This window comes from Columba livia, chromosome 10 (genome assembly GCF_036013475.1).
Source record: "Columba livia isolate bColLiv1 breed racing homer chromosome 10, bColLiv1.pat.W.v2, whole genome shotgun sequence".
NCBI classification, from domain to species: domain Eukaryota; kingdom Metazoa; phylum Chordata; class Aves; order Columbiformes; family Columbidae; genus Columba; species Columba livia.
The window spans coordinates 7,601,535-7,628,692 of NC_088611.1; the positions used below are offsets into that span (position 1 = coordinate 7,601,535).

Genomic DNA, 27,158 nt, shown 5'->3' on the forward strand with positions numbered 1-27,158 from the left:
GATGGCACATTGCTTCTGTGAAATCATCACCTCAGAAGTCATTAACACATTTGTGGGACAACTGTTTCCATGGTACTAACGTTAGTTGGAATCTGGCAGGTGACTTCAGGCCAGAAAGACCTTCTGAGTCCCTTTTCTCTGGTGCCCCAGCTTTCTCACTCTCCCCTCCCCTTTGCTCAAGGCTGGCGTTCTCTCTTTCAAGCACACAGACTTGTGGAAATGAGCCAACATTGCAGTGTAGCACAAGCACACAAGCAGATACCGCTGCAGGGAGAGGAGGGGAAAGGACAGTGTCTTACGAGAGGGAAGCAGATGCGTGTTTCAGCTGGGAAAGATGAAAAGGATTGAAATTCTTGGAATCTTTTTTTTTTTTTTTTTTCTTCCAGCGGTGCTTTTGCTCCCTCTCATTTTTCTGGCCCCTCTGCAGTCCTCAGCATGGTGCTGCTTTAGCCGAGACATCCAAACATTAGACTTGAGATATTATTGGGATCCTCTTTTGCGTGTGTAGTCATGTGCATGTGCAGCCATCACAACACAGGAGCAGAGAGGAAATCTATTCAGGAATGTGAAACAAATGCTCTTAATTTTGGCAAAAAGAATCCTTTCATTTGAGCTGCTGTGTTATATATACCTTTGTGGTGTCTGACTGCTTTCTCATCTGCTTGCAGGCAATGTGAAGCAGTTGTATCTAATATCTGTCAAAGAAATGGAACATGGATGTTGAGGGGGGAGCCCTCTGCTCCCACCCCTCACTCCACAGCATGTCCTCATACAGGGAAGATCTCTAAAGGGAGGCTAGGTGGCTAAAACTGAAGTAAAGTGGGCAGCAAAATGGAAGGATGTTCCCTGCCATCTTCAGGGCAGAAATTCTCAGCTGTTGAAGAAGCCCCCAGGAGTCTGGTGCTCAACCAGACAGGATGACAGTCTGTATGGGCTGGGCAAATAACAGGTTTGGATGAAGAAGGGGAGCTGTGGCTCAGTAGGGGTTTAGATTAGAAGAGTGGGGCATTTATGTGGCATGGGGACCTTCCTTTAAAGGCAGCTTGCATGGTGTCTCTTGCAAGTTTCTGAAAGGGAAGGACTGTTAGGCTGTGCGGGAACTGGCAGCTCCCAGTTGTGTTCTAGGAAATGTCTGTTTTCCAGCATCCTGGATATTACAGAGTGATTAATCAAGTACTGAGCACTGTAAGGCAGTAGCTGCTCCAGGAGTGTGCTGTGGGGCTCCGGAGAAAAGTCATGTTTTTTGATTGCTAGATTCTGATGCTGTTTTGGCCAAACCAAGCTGTAACCCTGGGTGGCTAAGCTAGCGCACCAGCAAAATGAATCAATGAGAATTGCAACATAAATAACAGTTTTACTGCCCTGTCACTTGCTTATGTTGACTCCAACTGTTGAATTCCCACTTCCCCCAGTTTATTTCTTTGCTTTCCTTTCCTATGTAATAGTTTAGTTGGCTTTAGAATATATATTCAGACAAAATAAGCACAAGAAGTCTTGGGAAAGCAATTTACTTTCCTCTTTCTCTTAATGGCTCTCATTGCATTTCTAGCCTTTGCTGAATGCTGCATGGTTTTGTTTCCATTCTGAGTCACACCATCCCTGTCATATCTTTGCTGTATACAGTAAGCAGTTCCAAGGATCTTCATGCCTGATGGACCTTTAAACCATCAGCCACTGAGCTATCTACTGAGTTGTGACTTAGATACAGATCTTTGCTTGAAAATGCCAACAGCAGAGCTTGTACAAACATGAATATGAAAACATACATAGCAGTGATTTGAAGCACTAGAGAAATCTTACAGATGCCGTTGCTGAAGGTTTTAGGCCTTTGTTTTGTTTTTGGAAAACAAGTCAGGTTCCCACAGGTGACAGCTTTCAGGAGTTAATGTTTGTTGTTGCAGTGGTCAGAGTCACTACAGTTAGTCCCAAGAACTGGGTGAAATCTCAGTGTCTCTTCTGTGAGGAACATGAGGTACAGTTGGTGACGGTGCCACTGATGTCTGGGACTTAGCAAGTCTCCCCTTAAAGTATTGTGTAAAAGAAGGAGAGGAGCCCTTGGGAGTGGGAGAAGGAAGATTTGAGAGTTTTTGGTTTATTTCTGGGTTCTTGTGTTTGGATGATATAGGAACATGAGATGGTGCAACAGAAGAGGGAGACACTGCTTGGCCTGGCAGATGATGTGACAGAAAGCACTAGTGTGGGTGTAGAGAAAGGAAATGTGAAAGAAGAGGAAGAACAGCAGTATATGAGAAAGAACTGTCCTGGAGTGGCACAGTGCCAAGCTCTGCATGCATGGATGACAATCTCAAATTCATGTGGAAGGGGAGGGGGAGTCAGCTAAAAGGGAGTTTAAGTGTGTGGGCAGTGATATGAGAGGACGCTATCTTCATTCTGAATTCTGCTGCCAAATGGTGGGGCCATAGAGGAGCACACAGCTGCAGTTGTGAGGAGAAGCTCATTGAGGTATTAACTGTCAAAAAGTGGGGCTGGGGTGCAGAGCAGTGTGAAAACACAGGTGCCTACAGCATGAATCCAGCATGTGCCCTGAAGAGCCTCTCTGTGTTGGGGAAGGATGTCAAACCCTTCCTGGGAGTTCTTGAGTGATTTAATCCTTATGACTCTAGTCACACATGCAAGAAATATAAAGAAATGCTGGGGGGGCAGCACAAGTTCCTCTTGGAGCTTCTGTTATCTGAGGTTAATGAGATTAAATGTGTTGCTAATTTTTTCTTCTGCCTTGTTCAGTATTATCACTTCTGTGTTAATTCTGATATTGCTTATTAGCTGAAGACTAGGAAAGGGAACACCAGACAGATCTTCTCAGTATTTCTTTTTTCTGGCCTGTGCCTTCTGCAGCACCCTGCTCCAGCAGAGGTGTGCCATGCCTCCCTGGTCTCGGTACCGTTGTCCTGCTGCCCCACACAGCTGTACAGGTGGGTTTCATTTCAGTTAGCATTGAAATGGACATTTAGGACTCTGAATAACATCTGTGATGTTTGCTTTTTCCCCTTTTTCCTGTGGAAAATATGTGTAGAGTGCAATGACCATTTCTACCAGAGTAACTAGGTATGTTGTTGGGGTTTTTTTTTGTGTTTTTTGTTTTTTTTTTTAAAGAAAAACGAGAGTGTAAGTCTATATATATAACAAGAATCTGTATTATTGGGAAGAGGATTGTTGGAGTGGCTAGGATTGAACTTGGCAACTGTGACTGTCAATATTGGGAAGCATGTGAGAGGGTTGCATCCTGGCAGTCACACGTTCCATCCCATTTTGTGGCCATGAAAAGTGCTAGTCCATTTTTCAGACGAATTGCTGCATCACAGTCACTGCACAGGAGAAAGGCAAAGGCAAGGAAATACAGCTGACATTTGTAAAAACAACTGGGAGAGTTTTTTGTGATGGCGATAGTTCTTGTGGAAATCCGTGTCTCAGAGCAGCCTCCGAGACAGCTACAGCTCTGACTCCTGTGCAGACAAGGTGGATCCTCAGTGGTGGAAATTTCACTATGGCAGGGTAGCAAAACTGTTGGCTGTAGAGTATATCCCAGAGCTTTAAGTTATCTTTTATATGTTTTGATTCAAGCATGGAAAGATGTTAGACACTTAGAAGATTAAGATTATGGTCTTGGATCTGTTTTAGTGTTGTGTGAGTAGCTGAAGTCGAAGCAGAGAGACAGTTTGGGCTCCTGATCTGAGGACATGCTATGGCATTTTTTGTACTGCTGGAATTTTCTTAAACAGCAAAGTTTCACAAGCAAGCTCTATTACTTTTGACAAGCCAAGGATGGAGATATATGAATTACTGAAGCCAAGTCACCTGAATCCTTGTTATCAGAATTTATGAACTCATAGCTGGCAGGAGTGAAGTTTTTGACCTTTTTTTTTCCTCCCTCTCTTTTTTTTTTCCTTTTCAAAGGCAAACTTCATATCAGGCACTAGAGTGCAACTATGAAGTTAAAAGTGTCATAATTTTCAGCTAGAATTTTAGATTTCCTTTTCTCAACTCAGAAATTTAGGAATAGTAAAAATAGCGGTAGAGCTATAGATTAGTTTAATCAGAATCCCAGTGTATTGTAGGTATTTATGCCATATGAGGTCTTGGGTGTCCTGTGCTGTGTGCACAGGGGCATTACAGTCAAAATCCTGCTCCGAGGAAGGAGACCATGGTTTTGGTGGTGAAGAGCATCTCCACTCAGAGCAAAGCCGCATCAAGGTCAGACAGACCAATGACCAGCGTTGAACGAGCGTGAACACAGATTGCCTGTTCATCCTGCATTTCTGGCGAACCCTGCAGAGAGAGGAGCTTTTACAGTGAAGGGGTGGAGACACCTCAACAGCACTTCCCAGTTTTTCGTCTCAGATGGTCATAATATGCATATTAAAGAACCAAGAGAAGAAAGGATATTTGGTAGTGTCTGGGGTGTCCCCAGTTGCTGAATATTGACTGCAGCGAGTGAATGCAGTTGTCAGTGCTGGTGACACAGGGTTGTGGCAGAAGTTGTCAGAAGGGAGAGAGAGGCTGATCTCCAGCTCTACTTGTATAAACAAACATTTGAGGATGTTCCTGTCCAGTAACAGCATGTTAGTAGCTGTTGGTGATTTATATTTTCTTCTAAAATACAGTTGCAATATTTTGAATAAAATAGAAGCCGCATGTAGCTGGTTTGTAGCCTGTCGTAACTGAGTATAACTGGAATCTTAAGGTGCCAGTATGAATTATTTTTCCATCCACACAGCAGAGCAAGCACAGTATTAATATGCAAAGTAATATTATGGTTGTAGCAAAATACATAGCGTGCTTCTTATTGAAATCTATATATAGCCCATAGTGTTGAATGTACAGTCACGTACTTTTGGTACTGCCATTCAATTAGATTAATGTAATATTATCAGAGGGTTTATCAGGAGAGTAGCTTTTCTTCATGGTCATTTTTTGCTCATTTTTGTGCCTGCCTTTTATGTTAACCCCGCCTGTGCAAGGGGATACCTTTGAAATGTATCCTGGCCCAACGCTTTGCCATTTCAGTTGTATTTGCTGTATCTGCACTAACACTTATAAACAATGACAGTTGACCTTTGAAGAGTCAATGGCTAGATGCATGTGAAATGAGACATACCACTATTAATTCTCTAGTTAATTTACCTCGGGTTGTAAAGTCATATTGAGTGCTTGGCGGTGATTTGAATACTGCTACAATAAATGAAATTCAGAACTACAGCAAAGTTATTTTTGATAGACCTAGTTGATTCACTGCAGTAGAGAGGCTTGGAGCAAAATAATATTAATGTGGTGTACGCTCTCTGGGAATGGAGAAGCAAGAGTGCTCGGAGAGCTAACTACTTCAACAAATTTGCTGTATGTCCAGTGTTCAAACTCTTACAAAAGAGCACATCTCTCTGTTAACCTGTTCTTTTTATCTTTGTCCATTCTACTCTTTCTCCTGTTTTACCTTTAAAATGTGTGCTTAAGAAATCTGAAGCCTCGTGTGTCAGCAGGAAATTGGTTTCAGAGTGTGACTCTGACACCAGACGCAGGCAGTCCTCTCTGAGTCCTCTTCATTCTCATTTACACTGGCAAGAAACCAAAGATCTGTTGTAGCTTTTGCCATTTCAGAGGGTAAGCTGAGTAGAGATTGGAAGACTGGAGAGAAGGGCCCCTCAGTGCGGACAGTAAAAGCCTGTAGGTTTAGTGAAAGGATGAGATGGCACAGGCGGGAGCGTGGCAGAATGGTGCTGCTTGGCTGGTATTAGCTCGGGGCTGGCTGTCTACCTGAGACTGATGGAGGTGCCAGTTAACACCAGCTGTGGGAGCAGCTTGGACAGCTCTGCAGGAACCGAGATGACAGTTTGTTTCAATGAAGCCTCCAAGCAGATTTAATTTCTAATAGCCTAAGCTGGATTTGAAATAAAAGCAGAAAAGTGAAACAATTAGTGATGACCCACCTGTGCCTACCCTGGTTTTATCGCTTGAGTACTAAATAATTAGTGCAGAAATGTGTTCTATATTTTAAGGAAAAAGTTCAGTGCTTTCTTTGAGATTTGCATGTGTGGGTTTCCCTGTTTGCTGGGCTGCCATTGCAAAAAGACACATGCTGCTTGCTGCAGCCTGACTGACTGGCAGCGCTGATGCATGAAGAAGAAAACCTCGATAATTTCAATTCCTTTAGCGTTCTGACATGAAGGATGGCTTTATCCCTCCTGAAGAGATCTGAAAACAGATAGAGAATGTTAACATCAAATTAATAGATGTAGTGCAAATAATCAGGATGTAATAAAAGACAAAATGTCCAAAGTCATAGTGATAGCTCTTTTTTCTTTTTTCCTCCTCTTCTTTTTGTAGCATAGGGCAAGGAGGAGATGAAGGAAACATTATCCGAGCCTCCTTTTGCCATCAACCCCTCTTGAATAAAGAAAAGAGTGACTGGAAGAGTTGCTCTGGTGTTAGTTTCCGTGCATCAGCGTGAATTTAGATTCCAAGGCTTATTTGTAGGATTCAGCATTTTTGTAATGGCTACATGCAGAGGAAAGAAAGCAAAAGAAGTTAGACATTTACCCACTCGTGCCTGAACAGAGACTCTTTTTCCCAGCTAGAAAAATAAATAAGGCTATGTTTAAATGCCTGTATATCAGTATTATATGTTGAGGACCCTTAGGACTGAAAGTTTATGCTGGTCCCGTTTCTGTTTTAATAGTGGGAAGCCCTCCTGTGAGGAAGATAGTATAGAGATTATAAAACTGATTGTTTGTTGAAGGAAAGCTCAGATTCTGGAATTGGTGCAAGTAAGTAATAGGTGCTTGCAGTGTCGGATGCTGCTTTACTGTGACGTGCAGTAGGTGAGAACTGAGCCTCTAACAGGTCTAATGTAAGCACAACTGTTGGAACTGGGAGGAATTGCTGAAGTTTAAAATAAATAAAAAAGCATATGTTGGGGTCTTAATCCCATATGTAGGGAACAGACAGCAGGTGTAGTAGTAATCTGTGTCATCTGCTCGTGCATATTAAAGAGGTCACAATGAAGTCATTGCTTCCTGTCCGCAGCATGTTTCATACCCCTGCCCATGGATAACTTCTCTCTCTGTTATTACAGTTTCAGAGTCCAGAAAATCACTTGATGCTCCCTGGAGTCCTTAGAAGGCTCTTTCCTGTATAGATCAGACCATTAAGGTCTGAGGGTTCCAGCTGCCCTTCCTTCTTTACACACGACTGAATCAATGGAAAAGCAGTTAGAAGATACTGTGTCACTTTTTAGTCTCTTTTTTTTTTTTCTTTTCTATTAAGAGATTCTACACAAGGAGAAATTTCCCAGAGCTGGCCTTCCAGGATGCAGTTTAGAATGTTTTGTTTTGCAGGCGCTTGCTAACCTGAGTTAGGCCGTTACCCAGAATTTCGAGGTCAGGCCTCGCTGCACCGCCAGGCGCTGAGTGAGCAGGGTGTCCCGGAGGGTCTCCTGACATCTGCCCTGTCGTTCCTCCACAACAGGCCGAGTACAGCCTGTGATGCAGCTCCCTTCTCCCTCTGGCCTTTTCAGATATTGAGAAGAGTGTGAATCACTGGGCATTAAGGCTCAAGAGCTCTTGTACTTTCTTGCTGTCCATTGCCCATTTTCGGTTATCTCCCTGTGAAGAGCTGTTAGTATTTGCTTCATCTGCTTCTTTCAAGCAGTGGTTTGGTAATGCTGAGCTCCAGCAAAAATACAGTTTTCTACTGTGCAGCTCCTGTTCTAAACTGTGGTGCCCAACCCCACACATGAGCATCCCCTCACTGATATGCAAAGGCTGCTGTGCATTGTGCATTGGATCACTGATCTGGCTTCATGAAAAATTGGGAGATGGGTCATTTTTCTTGGGTTTGTCTTTTTTCTGGAGTTCAGTTGGTTCATGATCCTGCCCACAGCCCATCGTGACAAGCTGTCACTCAGCTGAACTGTGTGGGAGCTCTAGGGGGCGGACGGGAGGCTCCTTGGGCTGATACTGTGTGACAAAGCTGCTTTTTCCTCAAACCAGTGCGAGCCAGCAGTGCTGGAAAACTTACCCGAAACTCTGGGTTTATTCACAGCTACCTCTGCGCTTTGATAGAATGTTAGGGGAACCTGGTCATAGTCTTATCAAAGCTTTTGCAGCAATAGAAGCACAGTCTCTCTTCAGACTCAGGAAGATGGCAGAATGTCCATTTATGGTTTTTTTCAAGTAGGCTTAGATTTTCAGTCTGTGCTTCTAAATAATCACCTAAATTTTTTAGAGGTTGGTGCTTTCAACCCTGCCTGGCTTTCGTTTTACAGGTGTCTGCATCTCTAAAGTGTCTTAAAAGATACAGTTATGGCTTCAAGTTTTAGATATAAGTAAAAGATTCAGAAGGAGAAATTCAAAGGTTAACAGTTGGTAGGTAGATGTAGCTTGGTATGTGTATCTGCTCTTTATTTTTGCATTTCCTTTTCTCTGCTTCTCCAGGTGTCATCTTGACATGAGTACATCTAAGCTTGGCACTAAGAAGGATTTGAAACTTGCTTGTAGGGATGAAGAAAAGAAGCTACAGCGTCCTTGTGTGTATCAAAATGCCTTGTAAAAGCTCTTTAGAGACTGAGAATTCAATTCTGTGAAACAATTTTCATAAGTACTTGGTACAAACATGGAAAATAACGTATTTGCACACTGTGCAAGCACAAGAGACACAGTTTATAGTGCAGTTAACATTAGTAAATAGAATGGTTATGTCTAATTAGTAGCGCAGGATAGGTTTTTGAAGGGTCCTGCTAAGAATTGGCATTAAACCAGTAACATCCAAGCAGTAAAGCTGTAACGCTTTTCTAAATGGCCTGGTTAGTCCTAAGGGTGTTTGGGCTTTATTGTTGCACACATAGTTTAATGAACTTTGAAGAGACCTCTAGGCAACAGCCCAAACTCAGAAGGGCAGAGGGGAAAATGCTGATAGACAGTCCTACTGAGCTGGAACACAGTGGCTGTGAAGGAAAAGGCGCTGAATGGGCTGATGGCTGAAAGAAGTAAAGCAACTGCACTTGGACTCGCTAATGGGCTTTTTGTCCAAATTGGAGCCATCTCTTTCTTTAGGAAGTTATTTGTGTTGGAAATCAGGCCATAGCCAGGCTGCAGCAGGAAGGAAGAGGCGGATGGTTAGTGATCTCACAAGGGTGTGCTCGGGGTGCAGAACGGCAGCTGTGGAAGAAGTAGGTTGGCTGCAAGGGCATTGAACTTGGCAAGAAAGCGTCTTCAGCTCCTTGCACTGCTGAAGATCTGGTGTCACGCTGCAGCCTTTGGAGCAGAGCTGAGGGATCCTGCAGGGCGGTCGTGGCAGCGTGGCTCGCTGCCCGCTCAGCTGCGGAGCCAGCAGCCCTCCCGAGCCCGCTCATCCCCTCCTGCAGCCTCGCAGTGCTTCACAAAAACACAAAAATGTGCACTTGGCAGAGGAGTACCTGTCACCCTTTGCCTGTTCCCAGCCTGGAAAAGAAGCCTCTTACCTTCTGTCCAGCAGTTCCCGAGCGTTGCCCCAGCATTTCATAAAGTGTACAGGCCTTTCCTGCTGTGCTACGATGTCTGTTTTGCTGAAAGAGATGTTTAAGCAGCAAAGAGGTGTAAGCTTGTTTCTTTGTTGGTTGGTTTTGTTGTTTTTTCTCCCAGAGGTTCAAGTTGTCTGTATTTGAGTCAATAAAGAAACCAGTATTTGTGTCTCCCTTCCTGTAACCTTTAAATTGTGCGTTTCCCTGTATTGAGAGGTGCCTGTGACACTGTTTGTGCCTTAGCTTGGCAATTGGATGGAAAAGCAATCTCGTTTTCTGGGCTGATTCATAGGTCCCTAATGACAGGTTACATGTTAATATTTGTTCTCAGCAATTATCATGCAGTTGTATTTTGACTGGGGCTTGATAGCAAACATGAGTGAGAAGAGCTTCAGGCTAAGGCCTGATATTGCAGCAATGATACTTGTTGTTTGCCTGTTTGAAAACAGCTCCTGCACAATTATTGTAGTTTTTTTTCTAAGGCAAATAGGTCAGAGGTGATTGCTGTTTGCTTGGGTTTTTTATTCTGTTTCAATGCATTTGATAATCCTTCATATAGCATCAGTTTTGTTGCTGCTCCATAATTACCATTATTTCTATAGAGCGTAAAGCATCGAACGTGGATCACAGCCATATTGTGTAGGAACTGTATAAATGCAGTAAAGAGAGCGTCTCTGTCACAAAGTGTTAGTGGTGTCTGCAGAGACAAGGCAGAGAAGAAAAGCTGTGATTCAGCAGCGTGCCCGTTGCACCAAAGCTCAGTTGCAGAGTCAGATACAGAGCAGCTCTTCAAATGGGAAGGGACACATTTCTTGTGCACAAGGTTGCATGATCAGGAAAGATGAGCACTCACCTCCCTTCTAGAGATTAGCGCCTTTAAAATAAACTGGCCTTGCATGTGACAGAGAACGAAGTTCAGGCATCTAGATAGTCAAAGGTCCTTTTCTGACCCTGATGGGCTCAGAAATTTGCATAGCATTTAAGAAGCACACTCGGAGTCAGTGTGAAAGTCTTTATTGTTTTAAATCTTACTGAACTTTCTAGGATTTGCATTGCACCTAGAAGTCTCTTTTCCCAGCAGGTGGGAGGGTTATTGTCCTTAGCAGAGGGATTTGTCCTCTGTTTGCAAGTACTGCAAAGAAGTAGGAAAAAAAATTGTCTTTTCCCATGCAGAGGTGGGTGAGATAGGTCTGTCTCCACCTCGGATTCAAAATCCCTCCTCACTTCCACTCGAGGTCCTTCCTGTTCCAAGGGTCCAGTTATTTCTGTATTCCTCAATCTAGGAAGTTGAACAGCCAGGAGATGGTGAAAGTCTTTTAGTGGATTGACATCCTTTGGCTGGAGAAAGTACAAAGAGTAGCCTTTGCCACCACCTTTGAGCTCAAGTACACGTAGGTGCCAATTTAAAGCAGAATGACGCTGGGTCACTGACATTGCTCTCTCCTGTTTCTTTACAGCTGCTGTATGACAACCCGAAAGCCCGTCAGGAGGTAGAATATCATTGGCGAGCATCAGGGTGTCCCCACATTGTCCATGTCCTGGATGTTTATGAGAATATACATCATGGAAAGAGATGCCTCCTCATTGTCATGGAATGGTATGGACCAGCAGCAGCCCCCACCAAGCATTGCTCTTTGATGGGATAGAGGGAGGGGGAGAATGTGTTGGCTTAGATGAGAGTTGGGCGAGTTTTCTCAGCAGTGTGATTTTAGTTTGCACAGCAAACCTTTTGCTGTCTTTGTGGAACTGGTAGGGAAGTGTATAACTGCTCCAGCTGTCTTCTGTGATGGAAGAATGAGGAGCCTTAACCAGAAGATAAATTCACTTCATACTCCATGACAATTGTCCTCATTAAAGCACTGACTAATTAATACAATCTTGAAAGATATGTCTCTAGAAGTATGATGCACTTTGTGATTGGCTTCCAACTTCAGATGTAAATCCTGTGATCTGATATGATACTTTTTGTTACTATTTTGACTCATAACTTTTCCTATTCTCTCCTTGATCTGTAATACCACAGGTCTTGTCTTCTTCACTGGGGACAAATTAATAATCCTTTTCAGTATCTTTGCTTCCTTCTTTCTTTTTTCTTCATCTCCAGCCCTTACCTGAAACAAGATTACTGTCAGTCTCTTAGTGCCAGCATATCTGACTTCCCAACTAGGTGTTTCATGTTCCATCTGTACCCTGGTACATTAAACCAAAAGCATGAAAACTCCTTGATCTTGGTTTGTTTCCTGTTTATTCCGTATCAGAATGGCTTTGTGCATGGGTTCAAATGACTCTGATGTTTAGGAAGCACTGGCATAGGAGTCCTGTAATATCGTCTAATCTGTTCCTGCCATGGCTCAGCGTGAATATATGGATGCACAGTCAGGTGTTAATTTGATCTTTTCATGTAATGTGGGGGTTTTTTGTGTTCTTTGTTTCAGCATGGAGGGAGGAGAGCTGTTTAGCAGGATCCAGGAGAGAGGAGATCAAGCTTTCACTGAGAGAGGTGAAGAGTCACAAGTCGAATTTTAAAGTTTGTGAAAGATTGCTTTTCCCTTTCTCTGTCTCCTTGCTTAGTTCCCTTACAGGAATTTTTCTTTGGTTTTTGTTTCTAATTTTTAATTATTTCTTTATTATTATTTTCTATCCAACTCTGTGTTAAATTTATTTTTTAAAGTTCCTGAAAATTGGAAATTACTAGAATTGGCCATGATCAGGCACAATGTGGAAGGTTTAGAGGAAAATTTTTCATACAAATCTGCTCAGCTTCTTCATTCCTGAACAACTGTAGCCCCTGTCACTCTAGTCCCTGCTCTCCTCCAGGCCACCTCTAACATGATCTCTTCTGGCTGTCCCTCAAGCGGCATCATTGTGCACAGCTCTACTGTTAGATGATGAATACAACGAGCAGATCACATTTGATGAAACATCTCTTTTTCGAGGGCTTTAAAGTACTACTTGAAAGGAAGTGTTATTAGCCACACTGTAAACAAGCCTGCTCATCTATAATAGGCACTATGTGCAAGTTTGAAGACCTGCTATGAGTCAACGACAGAGCTTGCAATAGGATAGTCTTGTCATTTTTATTGTCTCTGCTATTTATTATTTGCAGAGTACCACAGGTGCGCTTCACCCTGGTTCTCCTTGCCCATTCACAACAGACGAGAGCTTGCTTCTGCTCAGGAGTCAAAATATTGGTGTTTGTAAGAAAATTTGTGAGAAAATGACTGGAAAAGGAAAAGTTTACACCTGAGCTTGTAAATCAGCGTGACTGTTTTGCAAGTCTGGTATAGAGGCCAGGCTTTTTTTTGTTCCTGTCTTTCCTAGCCTGAGATGAATCCTTTGAGTGCTGTGAGACTTATTTAAGGAAAACGAGCGTTTTCAGGAACTTGATTTGTTCCTCTCTAAAATACAAGATTCCGGGGGGAAACTGCTTCCATGATCATTAGTGACTCCACTCTGTTAAAACCATGATTTTTCTACATAAAATACTGTTAGATAACATTCTAAATACTTACTCAGAAATCATCTGGGAGTGTTAAACAAAAAAACACCCTCATGCTTTCCTGAGATAAATGAGCCCTGTTCCACTGGATTCCCCAGGTTCACTGGCTGTTTATATATCAGCCAGTACCTCCCAGTAGGAGCCAGGGGTTTTGGCTGGGGCCAGGAAAGACGAGGTTGTGCACAGTTTTCCCTGAAGCAGATGAGTGTTTATGCCTTCTGATTGTCCTCGCCTGAGATTCTGTAATTTCAGTCTCAAGCCACGTGACAAAGGATTCCAGGTTACAGTACCAGAATTTCTACCTTCTCTCTCACTACTGCAGCTGAGGTTTCTACTTGTGCAGAAAGCAGAGGGTCAGGTTGAAGTCACTAATTCTGTTTCATTGTCAATGGAGATGTAAAATGATGCTCACTTGGTACAATGGGAATGTCACTCCTTGCTCTGAAACCCCTTCCAGACTTCAGGAGTACTCCTGTTGCAAGGCAGCTCACCAACCACTACAATTTCCTATTGGGGTTACGTTAAATTTTAGAAATGTATTGTTTCAAAGGTGGCAGTTTGGACTTTGCAGAATAGAACTGTTAATTTTTTTTTTCTCCTGAGGAAGATGGAGAATGAAGATGTGACCTATCCTAAAATTACTATATGGTTATGTTGCTCTATTTTTAGAAAATCTGTTAGATCCTCCCCTTGCCCCTGAACTGGAAGCTGAAAGTTAAACTTCCGTCTCAGACAATCAAGGACACGTCCTGGACAGTCAGGGAAATGTCTCGCTTGGGGCCCCTTTCTCCACAGTCTTGCATGTTGCTTGTGTACCTGCTCTGTTCTTACTGCTTTTCTGGTGAGCAAGTTAAAGCACAATTTTACAAGCTCATAAAGAGCAGGAGTCTGAACCACTGAGCTGCAGTGCCTGCTCAGGAGGAGGGCTGAGCAGCCGGGGAATTGAGGGGTATGGTTGCCTGCAAAACCAAAACACAGCTGTTAGGGCTAATTTTAGGTTTTCTAGTCTTGACGCTAGCCCTGTATTCCAGCAAGCTGTTTGTAAGTCATAAGCATTCCCAAGCATGTCCCTGAGTTACAGTGGGAATGTTAATGTGACCTTTCTTTCAAATTGTATTTAGAGGCTGCTGAGATAATGAGAGACATCGGAACAGCCATCCAGTATCTGCATTCAATGAACATTGCCCATAGAGATGTCAAGGTGAGGCCTGAAGGTGTGTGGGCAGGGTAAAACCAGCATAAAGCAGAAAAAAATATGGGCGGTGGTGGTTTAAATAGAACTAGGAGTACAATCAGATGGTCAAAGTGTTCCTATTCCTCTGCTAGTGTGAGGAAGGAGCTGTTCACAACTAGTTTGCAACTAGTCATACAGCAGAATATTAATGTGTCCTAATGACTTCCAGTTGTGTATGAAATGCAGAAGAATCTGGTGATAGTCAGATGGTTAATTAAAGAGGTACTACCAGCTTGCAATCCAGTTAATTAACAGGAAAATAACACTGCCTGAACTGAACTTGTACTAGATGCTATACCTCTAAGTACAGTCGTTGCCAGATATTAGATGATTTCACAATCATAATTGCCTAAAAAACAAAACCACCACCACCAAACTCCCCATCAGAAACAGGAGAAACTGCATATATGGGAATTCCATGCATCTAATCCACTTCAATGGTATATGTAAACATTTGGGAAAATGGGAAGCTCTCAGTTACTACAGTGTGTTTTATTAGGTAAAGTCTGTACCCAAATCTTGTTGTAGAGATTTGACAGGGTTTGTAGTATTGTATTTTGTTTTCCTTCTGTAAAGCATACAGCACAAGGAGAGACAAGGTAGCTGCACCGAGGCATTTCTGGCACAGCCATATGGCAGCGACAGAGTGTGGGGAGAGCAGGTCACGTAATGACAGACTGAGGCGTCTGATTGATTCTGCAACTCTGAGCTTGTGAATTTTCTACAGATGCTTTTGTGTGGTTGGCTGGAGGGAAAACTGCCATTGCTTGGTATCACTGATGCTTGAGGGTTCTTTAGGTAGGAACTGGAGAATGACTTAACAGTTCAGAGACTAAAAATCTATTCACTTTTGTGGAGCTGTGTGCCGATGCCTATCATCAGCACAGATACTGAAGCACTTAGCCCCAAACACCACCTACACACACTCAGTGAACCAACATAGAAATAGTTCAAATTGCTTAATAGATCCTAAACCCTGTTTTCTTTCAAGTCATTTCTTCTGTATGTCCCCTAACTCTGGCATGAGAGAAGGCATAGCTTCCTTAGGACTGAGAAATGGGAAAACGTGTTTAAATAATTGCAGATTCTGCCGTTGTCCCTGTGCACAAGAGCTTGTACTTCCCTCTGTGCCACTTCTGGTTTTGGAGAGCCTTCGTGGAGTGTGGAGCAAGAGTGGAATGAACTCGGGTTTCAGGAGACAGAGGTGGGGAGCAGAGAGGGGACTGTGTCTGTATCAGTTAATTCTGCTGGACTTTTGTCAGCTCATGGAGGCTGGAGCTGGTGACTCCTCTTGTCTTCCACCTCAGCTACCTGAACAGAGTGTTGAGCACGCAGAACAAGCCCAGTAAGTGCAGTGGACTAGAGAGAGGTTCAAGAAGCCAGACTTGACACCCAGTGCACCTGATGAGAGTCTTGTGATTTCCTCTCTTAACCACCATGTTGAGAAAGATTTTGATCCTTAGTCTGGGCAAAAACGCTGGGGGGGGAATGTTCTGCATGGCATGATGGGGATGTGAGAGAACTAGGAAGACTCAGATGTTAGTGGTGATCCAGGCAAATATGAATGGCGTGACCTTTCAGCTCATTAGAGACATTGCTTTATTATCCACTTTATCCTTTCTCTTGGTGGTCTTTCAGCCTGAAAACTTGCTTTACACCTCTAAAGAGAAGGATACTGTACTCAAACTCACAGACTTCGGCTTTGCCAAAGAAACCACTGTACAAAATGCGCTGCAGACCCCCTGTTACACTCCTTATTATGTGGGTAAGTTGTCCAAGATGCATTTCTTGTGTTTCAGTCTTTCATCCTTCTTATAATGGGCCTGTGGATGGTAGGAACAGATGGGAAATCTTCTATTGTGGGTGTAATGCAAAGAGGTAGCCTGCAGAACTTAAACTGGCATCCAACCCAGAACTAGTCTGGTTCTGGTACAGTTCAGTGCTCCTGCTTTTGTCTTTGGTTGCAGAAGAAACAGCCTTAACAGGGGATGCAAATGAGGATCAAGGAGAGAGAACATGTTGCTTCTGATTACACTTGAAGTAATCCTGATGTTTCCTCTGAATGATGCAATAAAAGCCATAATTTGAATGCAGCTTCATGATTATTTGGGTGTTTCCTTGCAAAACTTCCCTTAGCTTAACTAATGCAATAAGAGAACAAGGGTAGTGTCACCGCAGCTACAAAGCTTCTTAAAGCTGGCAAATAGAGGAATTAGTAATAAAACATAAATGTGACTTCATCACAGCTGAATTTGTGCCTGCATTTTGTCCACAGGCGGAGCACAGTGCAATGAATGCCATAGTAGACTGTCCTTTATGCACTTATTTTAGCGTATATCCCTTTTGGTCTTTGGGCTAATAGTCATTCACCATATGGTCTGACTTGAGGCAGTCTGTGCTTGGAATTTCTTTGGAGAAAAAAGGGCTTACTTTTTTGGAAGAACTAATTGTCTTCTATGATGTACGTTTTTACAGGTTTTTTTCTATTGAAAGATACTGTTATTTGTTGTTAGCAGAGAGTTACGATAGAGGGTTTTTTCTTTTTTTCTGATGATTTCTTCTATATTTTTGTAAGCTGGAATAAGCGATCAAATGTTAAGGAATTTAGGCATATATGTTTTTATGCCTTTATATTTGTATATAAACAGGCCGACATTTCCCTTCTCAACACCTTTTTATAAGCCAGCATGATTGCTCATATGCTTAGAGAATAATTTTCCTTACAAAAATAAAGCTACCTGCCCCGGGGCAGGGTGAAAAAGTCTCTTCTAAATGTATCTCTCTATAATTTTGTTACTTAGTGAAAAAATGTAATGCTCTGGAGGCCAAAGGAAAATACATCGCTCTGTAGTTGCTGGAGCTAAACACACTCTACCCAGGTACTGATCAAAATTTTATCACAGCTCAAGTAGGTCCTTTCTGTTCTGATTTCTGGAACATACTATACTCCTGCCTCTTTCAGTGCAGTGTCTCCCTGTACACATTTAGCTGTAGCTCCTCCTGCTTTTTGATAATCTTAGTACACTCTTGAGCAGAGAGACATTAAGGTGAACAGTAGGGCATTTCGCCAGCTCCTTTCTTAAAGCCACATTAGTTGTGTTTAGGAACTTGTCAATAGAAAATACTACCCAGTTCCTGCAGTGAGTTGCATTTTTTTAATGTCTCCGATATTTGTTGTTGAAGTGTGCTGCTTGGAGATGAAAGGAATACCTGGTACTCTGCTGATTTCTGGTTTTAATTTTCATCAGCCCCAGAAGTCCTTGGTCCTGAGAAGTATGACAAATCATGCGACATGTGGTCGTTGGGTGTCATCACATATATTCTGTAAGTATTTGGAAAGAGGCTTGAACAGAAAAAGGACGCATCTTATTAAATCTGCACTTAGAAATAATTAGTCAGTAGGATCATGTAACTTGCAGAAGAGTGTAAGTTTGTATGGGACTTTTTAAGAGATGAAAGGCCTTTCCTAGTTATAAGAGATATTTTGTCTGCTCTTAACAGCCTGTGTGGGTTCCCTCCATTCTACTCAAACACTGGTCAAGCCATTTCTCCAGGGATGAAGAGAAGAATTCGGATGGGGCAGTATGGGTTTCCCAATCCAGAGTGGGCTGAAGTATCAGAGGAAGGTAACAATGCTCACTGCTACTGATGAGTGTGTGCATGGTGTGCAGTGGTAGAGTGCTTATAAGAGACTTTTGAAAGCCTGTCATGCCTTATTTTCCTTTTTTTATTTTTTTTTTAGAATTTAAATTATTTTTTGTACTGTGATACAGAGAACAACTTGAAACTCAGACACTACCCAGCAACCTAAGTACTACAGAAAGTAAAGGACTACTGAAAACTTTCTTTCAAATTCCAACTAGTGCTAGTGAATGCCAAGTTTAAACCCTCCAGAAACAAAAGTCTTTAATCCGGAGAAAGGAGGCTGCCGGGACAGCGGCAACGCAAGCTGAGTTGGAAGAAAGGCAAACTCTGTCTTAAGAACTCGTTCAGTCTTTGCCCTCCTTGGTGCTGCAGCCAGCACGGATGGCGACTGTTCATGCTTGCTCTTTGTGATGGGGGAACTTGACAGCCACCACTTAAATCAAGGTCAACAATTTATTTTCTATAAGTCATTGACCAAAAGCTGCTGCTGTTCAACTGTGACCTGAACGGGCTCAAACCAGTGTTGTGACAGTGGATGGTTTTGATTCCCTCGTGTTCTGACAGTCTCATAAGCTGGAAGCCTCACCTGCCCGTCATATTAGAGAGAAAGGTCAGCAGCCTCTGGCCACATGCTTTTTAATTTTTTTCCAACTAGCCTTTTATATTGCGGTTGCCAGTATCCCATTGTTGTCTGCTGTTTAGCAATAACAAATTATCGTTGGATATTACTGTGATCTGTGGCATTTTAACCCCTCACTGGATCTCATAGCTGCCTGTGCAGCACAGACTCTTGAACATTAATAAGGAAGATGTTTTACTTATGGGTTTCTGGCTTCATATTTTGTCTGCCTTCGGTCTTGTTCATATTACAGCAGTTATTAAAAGTTGGGGGAGCTTGGTGAGGGCACATGTGCTTGGAAAATTTGTAGGGTTTCTGAATGCTTACCTGAAGGAAGATAGGTGCCCTCTACCTTTGAACCTATTAAATGAACTAGTTCAAGTGTATTCTTTTAGGCTGATCAGGCACCTTCAGCAGACTGCTTCTTTTTGCCCTCCTTTGTTCTTGTCATGGTTTTCTTTATCTAAGTATTCTGTAATTGCACCATCTATGGAGGCTTCCTTTAAATTCCCCTCCATCTTCCTGTAATCACCTGAACAGGTTCTTTATGTGGTCCCCTCCTTGTGATTCCTTGTACATTTTACACTCCAGATAATTTCTTTTGTAAGCCTCCTTTGCAGCCTCCCTCAACAAACTGAAATCTCAACTTGTACCTCTGGCAGCTGCTTACAATCATTTAGTCATCTTGCATTTGAAGTTTCTAAAAGAGAACTCTTATTCAAAATTTTTTCTATATTCTCCCCCCCGCCCCCAAAAAATGTGTAAGTCTTTCTAAATAATGTCCTTTACATGTAGTGTTTCCTGTCTGTCTGCCTGCATTCATGGAACTCTTGTTTAGACTTTCTTCATCTCATGTCTCCGTTACTTAGTACTCTTGCTTGGGCAGATACCATGTTCACAGAAAGCTGCTGCAAAGTGCAACTGATTTCCTTGACTTTGTTGTCCTTTCAGTGGCCTCTCCATTGTCAAATGAAAGTTTCTTGTTGTTTTTTTTTTTTTTTTCTGCAACCTGTGCTAGTTTTTGTCTTCTATCATTTCTCAAAACATCAGCTTATGCATTCATTCAGCCCATAATGCCAAGCTTGTCGCCATCTTTCAGACAGGCCGCTTGGCAGCTTTCTGTTCTGTTTCCTCATCTGCAAGTTCTTGCTCTGAGAACAGTTGGTTTGAGGATGTAGACAGCATAGCTGGAATCCCAAGTCCTTTGTCTTTCCTTCTTACCTCTTGTTTCGGGTGTTTTCATGTTCTGCCTCTTTAAACGTAATAACCTACCCCACTGTACCTGACTTCTTAACATGGTGACAGCAACAGGGAGGTGCTTTGAGTCCTGCAAAATTACCTTTCTTCGTTCAGCAGGTCTTTGTGTTCTCAAAGCTATTTGGGAATACAGTAGTAGACTACAACATGCCGTGTTGGTCCTGTTTTTCAGCCAAACAGCTGATTCGCCATTTACTGAAGACTGACCCAACAGAGAGGATGACAGTTTCTCAATTTATGAATCACCCCTGGATTAATGTGAGTTTCATATCTCTTTTCACAAGGTGAATTCTTGCATGTAGAATTTACACATAGCTCCACATAGCACAGCAAGAGAAGGATGATGATTACTGTTAATAACTTAATTAACCTACTGTGCCCTCTGCAGTGGGTCAGCTGCCTGTAGTACCACAATTCTTCTTGGTGTTACCAGAGGACACACCAAGAGAGACACCCACAATAGTGTCCTTGGAAGCAAAAGCCGAATGTATCTATATCTTCTGTGAGCTGGCAGTCACTGTTGACTCTGCACCATATGCATATGTTACTCTCTTTAAAAATATAAAAATAATCTGTATGTACTTACTTCGTCAGTACAGGATTTAAAGAGATCTATTATTAGTGGTCTCGGGCACCAATGTGCATAGCTGTGTCAGTGTGAACACAGCGCTGTGCTTAGTGGGAATTCTCATCCTTGGCAGAGTTTGGAAATGCATGAGGGAGGAGCAAGGGTCTCCCTTTAGTGCCCTGTGAGATGTTCCCAGATAGGCTCGTGCACAAAGTTATTAATGGCCCCAGTTCAGGTTTCATTCTATAAGTTGGTTAAATTTACTTTTCCTTAAAAAATATTTTTGAGGAAAAAGAAAAAAATACTCTAATAATACAGTATTAATTATTTCAAACAAGAGACAAGAATCCCAGGAGTTATCAGGCTGAGTTTCAGGGTATCATCTCTGCTCTGCAGGTGTCACTCAGTTGATTATACTTCTCGCATTTGTGACTAAAATACCAGTCTTGGTTTTTTTGCTGCCCAAAAAATCACCAGCCAGGAACGTGTACTGTAGAATGCCCTTTTCTCCCATAGTGCTTTCTCTGTCTATGCTGAGCCTCAGAGGAAGGAGCAGAAACAGAGCCATGACTAGTAGTCAGCATTTCTGTAATGCCTGTTTGGAGATTTGAAAGCCCTCAAAATCGTGTAGAAATGTAGCTGTATAATTTCCAGGTGAAGTAGATAGGTGTCTTCATTTAGAGTTCGGAAAGCTGATAAATTAAGGTTACAAAGAATCTGTAAAACTGGGACAGAACCTAGACAATGTCTTTAAGTCTTTTTTTTAACCAAATAAAAATGTAGTCACTGCTCAGAATAAATACTTCCAGCTTTAAGTGTGTGAAGACCCAAGAAGGAGGTGTTCCAGGAGTCAGCAGGTGATGAATTTCACAGAATGAGTGCCTAATAGCTAAGGAAGCTGCCACCTAGAGCGATACATGGTACTTGAAATGTGCATATAACCAATTAATAAGGAGGAGATTAGAGACAAGATCTATAGACTCTGCTGCACCAAAGAGCCGTGTGAGAATACTGTTCCTGGAAGAATGCTCTAGGAGCTGCAGATCGGCATTTTTTTCTGCTGAACCTATTGTTCCCATGAGGCAGAGGGAGAGACCAACATAGTGAATGTCTATGTTCTTCCTTTTCTTTTTGTAAATTCTTAAGTGAGAAGAGGAGATGTCTCAGAAGCAGCGGAGGAGGGCGTTTGTCTCTCTGCTTTTTTCTTTTTTCTTCTTTATTAGGTGGATGGCAGATGTATTATTGTGGACTATGCAAAAAATATCAGTTTAGGTGGAGCACATAATCCTCTAGTTAGATTGAAGATAAGATGTATTTAACAGGAAGTAGCTCACATCAGATAGGAGGGCACCTTCAACATCTGTTCAAGGACAGCACTAAAACCAGTCTGCTGGTTTTCCATTTCTCTCCTCCCAGTTGTACTTGGTAAAACTATACCCTGGCCAGTGTATGTCCTTTTCCAGAGGATGCAGGAGTCATGATTTCTGCTGCTGTAACCACTGCAGTGGTGCTGTTAGCTCCGTGGGGTATGAGCACTGCTTCCATTGTAATGCGTATTTTACAATGACATACACAGGCATCTCCTTAGACTTTGTTGCCATGCAGCCATGTCTGGTGTCAGATGCCACAGCAGACAGCAAGTTTGGATAGAAAGCCTAAGGAAGGTAGAATATCCAAATGAAAGTATAGCTTGGGCTGTGAATTGGCAAGGAATATCATGATTCTTGCTGAATTTAGCAAAGGAACTGTGCTTTGTGCTTTAGAAGTTGTACCTTATTCTGATTTAAAATACCTACTGATCTTTCATGGCAAGATCTCTGTTTTATATAGAAGAAAATCTCAAGCAATGCACTGTCTTCTGAACAATCTGATAAACGGTAATCTCAGTTAATGATTATTTACAAGAAAATTTCTCCTACATCAAATCCTAGAAGATAAAAGTCAAATTAACCACTATAATACACAGACTAATGAACAGAGCAATGACAGTTCAAATCTAAAATGTACACACAAATTTATCCAGCATGGGATTATTGTTTGCACTGGAAGGGAACAGAGTGAAAGAAACTCAGCACTGATTTTATTATTTAAATCCGCTGTCACGTGAGCATCTTCAAGCTCACACATGGATTAGCTTGTGGAGTGCCTGGAAGCACAAATAATGAGGGCCACCAAAGGACATTAGATAAAGTTTTATGCCCTCCATATACATACAAGAGCAAGCAGTCACTTCCCAAATGTGGTTTTGCAGAACATGTCTTTTGCTATTTTTGCCTTTTCTCAGAGGTCAATGTCAGTGCCACCGACTCCTCTTCATACTGCTCGGGTCCTGCAAGAAGATAAAGACCACTGGGATGAAGTTAAAGTGAGTCAATCATAGTTCAGATTTCTTTAAATCAAATCTGATAAGAGATTAAATGGGCTGTTTTCTCTGCATATATGTATTTCCTTGGAGATTATGGCTATTTTGAATACAAGCATGTTAAACAAGGGAAGCATAAACAGTCCCGGTTAGAACAGTAGTGTATGTGTTTAAGAAAGAAGAATGCTATTGAGCGTCATCCAAAAGCCATACAGCTGTGCCAGATACCAGCATAGATGATGTTTATGATCAAAGTTGTTAATGATGCTTCCTGCTGAGCCGCTGCATGTAACCAGAGGAGAAGGGACAGCGCTGAGGGAACTTGACGTTCATTATAGTGAAGTGAAGAATTTGATTAAAAAGTAGGGGGATGGGGTGGGAGGGTTGAGCTGCATTCTGGTTTTCTACTCTGTTCTTCTATTGTAAAACAACATTAAGTGGTTTTAGCCTTGTCTTGTTGTGACATTTGGCAGTGGGAGATAAAAATGTATCTGTCTTTCCCTTAATCTAACCAGGTGCCTCACCTACTGTTCGTACTGATGACAGTTGAATGCTTCCTGCAAAGTGAAACTATAGGGCAGACTAAAAGTTGTTTGCAAGCCTTAACTCATTCCTGCTGGCCTTTATCAGGTTGGCATGCTTTTACAATTAATTCCAATTTTTTTTTTGCACTTGCAACATGTGGCATTTTGATAATTGCAGCATTCCTTTAGTGTGTTTTGCTGATTACTGATTTAAGTTACTGATGTACAGTCTCAGCTGTTGTACTATTTAATGATAAAAATTTTGTAGAATCTAGGCAACATTTGCTTCCTGAGTCAAAGAGATCAAACAGATAGTTTCACTTGGCATTCTTCACTTCCATGTTTCTGAGAACTTCTTATGCTTGTGCTTTGTATAGGTCCCAGAGGTATTCCCTTGGGCCACTGGCATTCCCATAATATTTAATAATTTTTCATTTCCTGAACTAAATGCATAGACATTCATTTACTTGAGCAATTTTTTTGCTCATAGCATTATTAAAAAGTTCAAAATTTGCCTGCATATAAATGTTACTAAGGAAGCATGTGAATTTGAAGCACATATTTTTAAACCAACTTTGGGTGGATTCTGTGCTGGTTCCTGCTGCCATAGTTGGTCCCGGAGCAAGGAAGGCAGTGTGCTCAGCCGAGTGTCAGGAGCCCGGGCGAGGGAGCTGTTGAAGGCCCAGGGCCAGCCAGCAAGACATGCTGGACATAGGGATGTGGTGGAATTTAGGCCAGTGGAGTGTGGTCCTGCATGCCCACGTTGGAAACACTCTGTGAATAGTTCCTCCTGAATGAGTCTGTGAGTAGAACGAAGCCTTTAGTCATAGTCCAGTGCAACAGAAAGGGCTCGGCTATTTCTGGCCACAGCGTAGCAGAGGGTTCCTTTCTATACGTTCATCTCCAGGCTAGAGAGTGGGGTGGCTGTGTGCATTCTGTCTCAGGGTTTTTGGTAAATTGCTTCCTTGTTTTCAGGAGGAGATGACCAGCGCTTTGGCTACCATGAGGGTGGACTATGATCAAGTGAAAATTAAAGACTTGAAAACATCCAGCAACCGCCTCCTGAACAAACGCCGCAAGAAGCAGAAGCAGGCAGGCACCTCTTCTGCAGCCCCAGGGTGCAATAACCAATGAGAAGAGAAGCCAAGGACCTGTGGGTAGAGGGTAAAAGTTAAAATGAGCAATTTAAAATCAGTATGATCAACCCTGTCCCTACCACAAAGGCAATGAGACCGTGAAGAAGCTATGCTGCAAAGAGGGAGCAGTGTGAAAGATTACATTTTTATAACTTGAATCAGGGCTTTGTTTTTAAAGGCTAATGTATATGGCATGATTCTGTTGCATATCGCTAGGGAAAGTACAGTAATACTAGAAGTGTTACGGGTTTTTGTTTTGGCTTTAGCTGTGTCGGAGGAAGGGAGAGAACAGGCGGCAGTCTCGGCATACTAATGCACTGAGGCTTTTACAGCCATCTACAAGAGTAACTTCTGTACCATTTTAAACTTGGGAGTAGAAAATATGCCAGGTGTTCTGCTAGGAGTGTTTTATTAGTTCAAACATGAGTACTGAGAAAGGAGAAAAATGTCACTGCTCTTTATACGAGTAGCACAGGTGCATGTCTATTTTGGATGCATCGGGACAGCATTTCATGTTAGAACTGGTAAGAATAGTCAATATTTCCAAACTTACCTCCTATAGTTACAGAATATCACCTGAAGAGTAAACGGTTATTCCTATTACAGGAAAAATCATCCATACCTTTCCATTTTCATAAAGCCTTCATGTAGTCCTATGTGAAGATTTGGGTTGTTCTGGATTCTTATTGATAACATGTAAATTTTCTAAACTGTAACCATTATATTGTGTCTATGCCACTGTCACATCCCTCTCTTGTAATGTTTTTAGTTTAAATGGTGCTTTATGTGAAGAGTTTTAATAAGGATTTAGTTAGTTGAAAGCATCCTGCAGAGAATATTGCTGTTCCTCTTGGATTCACAACATCTAGGGTGTGCAACTGGCCATGCAGTTGTATACAAGAGACTGCTCTAGAAGAGAGACTTCTGAAGTTCAGGAAGAAGTGGCAAGCGCGTATTCTCGGAATGGACCCCGGTGTCTGCCAGCATCCTTTCTGGTAACTATCTCCAGATCTCATGCCTGAGATGTGCTGTTCACAGCACATTTTGGTGTGCTGGGGTTGGATTGTTCCCTGGAGTCCGGGAGGGAGAAGATGCTGTTTTATTTGCGGTGTTCTGTCAGTGTTTCTGGATCCAAAGATTTTCACCCCCAAAGGGAGATTACCTATAAGTATATCCAACCATTGTGGTGTTTTTTTTTTTCCTGTTTGAATTTCTGTTTAATGGGATCCTAGCCTTGGTTTGCTAATTTGTTTTCCTTTGCAATCAAAATATTTTCTCTCACCGTATTTTGGGGTTTGTTTGGTTTTGTTCTATATTGTTTTTGATTAGTTGAGGTGAATCAAATATTTGAGAAAGTATTATCAGAGTCTAGGATGAAAATTATGTGCTTCCAGTGATGCAGGCAAAAATGACTTTGTGGTAGGCACACATTGCTGGTGTGTTAACAGGCTCAGAAGAATGTTAAAAGACAAAAAGGAAAGCAAGGCTCTCCAGAGAGGACCCGAACCGTCCTTGTTATCTCTAGCAAAGATCAGCTCTAGGTTTTGGGCCTTGTCTGGGGAGCCCTGTTCCCCTTCTCCATAGTATTGGATGAGACCTCTGTTCTTTGTGAACTGGTCCTAGGGTTTTCTACTGATTTTAATAAATCAATGTTATAACATTCCTCTGGTCATCCCTGATTTTGTTGAGGTGTTGCAGAGTTTGTATTGCTTTGCAAGGTACTTCTGTGTTGAAGGTGATGAGAAAAGGGAGAAGGAAAACGTTCAGTGATATCTACATTCAAAGGCTACACAACTTGAAGCATTTTCTAAGATTCCAAGGGTTTGTTTTTAAACGTCAGTTTCTTTGACGTCAGTATTTTTAAATTATTTCATGTTTATCTAGGTATCTCTAGGATTATAGGGTGTCTTGTATATATTTATTTGATCTTATTATGCCTATGAATTACAAAAGTATTATTCACTACCTGTAAATGATAATACAGCTAATGAAGAGCTGTGATGTGTTCAGGGTGCAACAGTTGGGATTAGAACTAAATCCAAGTTTTTGTCTCTTTATTCAAATTTTTTGAGGGTGCTGTGTACGTCACTCCTACCTTCCCATCTCTGTGTCCCATCATGGTGATATTATACATGCTCCCACCTGTGTACAATGTGGTGATGTCCTGGCTGCCTTGGCTGGGTTGATATTGAAACTATTGCAGTTCACATTTTTGCTTCTGTCTTGCCTGAAGTTTGAGCAGGAGCTCTTAATTTGTAGCTGGTGCCTTCTTGCTTGTCTGTTCAGTCTGGAGCCTGGAGACATGTACCTGTTCTGAGCTGTTTTCTGTGGGGAACTGTAAAGCACATTGGGACTTGATTCCTTCCTGTGGGGTTCCAGGCTTTACCACACTGGAGTGATGAACTGATGCACTTGGCCACAGCACCTTCAGCTTTCAGGCCCTGTATAGTAGGACAACACCATCTGGTTCCATTTGGACTAACAGTTGTTGTGATCTAGCCCGCAGTGATGACATCCAGGAGAACCGTAAAGCCCGGTAGGAACCCAAGGAGGGGCTCAAACTGGCAGACATGGAGGTGTACGCAAGTATTATTTGGAAGTGTTGGTGCTTATTTTACAGAAGCAAGGAGGCAGCTCCTTGGGAGCTGGGAAGCAGCCATCGTGTGTACCGACCCTCACGCACCATCCCGAGAGCCCTCGTCTGCTTTGAATCGTGTTGGAGTCAGCCAGAGTTCTCAGAATCTGCCGGGGACCAGGTTTGGGGGCTGTGCTTGTCACCGCTCTCCAGGGTGCAGCCTTTCCC

The 27,158-nt window shown here is 42.3% G+C and overlaps 1 protein-coding gene across 5 annotated transcripts in view; it reads left to right on the plus strand.

Moving 5' to 3' along the window:
• The window catches only part of MAPKAPK3 (MAPK activated protein kinase 3), a 108,011-nt gene extending 81,996 nt beyond the window's left edge, over positions 1 to 26,015 (plus strand). For 3 of the 5 annotated variants that reach the window (XM_065075247.1, XM_065075245.1, XM_065075246.1), the window contains exons 3-12: positions 10,969 to 11,108; positions 11,947 to 12,011; positions 14,132 to 14,211; positions 15,883 to 16,009; positions 17,493 to 17,568; positions 17,746 to 17,870; positions 19,938 to 20,023; positions 22,618 to 22,698; positions 23,211 to 23,325; positions 24,195 to 26,015. In XM_065075247.1, the coding sequence (XP_064931319.1) occupies positions 10,969 to 11,108; positions 11,947 to 12,011; positions 14,132 to 14,211; positions 15,883 to 16,009; positions 17,493 to 17,568; positions 17,746 to 17,870; positions 19,938 to 20,023; positions 22,618 to 22,698; positions 23,211 to 23,325; positions 24,195 to 24,238 (939 nt within the window). In that variant the 3' untranslated portion in view covers positions 24,239 to 26,015. The remainder of the gene's footprint in view (positions 1 to 10,968; positions 11,109 to 11,946; positions 12,012 to 14,131; positions 14,212 to 15,882; positions 16,010 to 17,492; positions 17,569 to 17,745; positions 17,871 to 19,937; positions 20,024 to 22,617; positions 22,699 to 23,210; positions 23,326 to 24,194) is intronic. The other 2 variants (XM_065075244.1, XM_005512375.3) reach the window with 1 other exon arrangement.
• Positions 26,016 to 27,158: the final 1,143 nt, after the last annotated feature.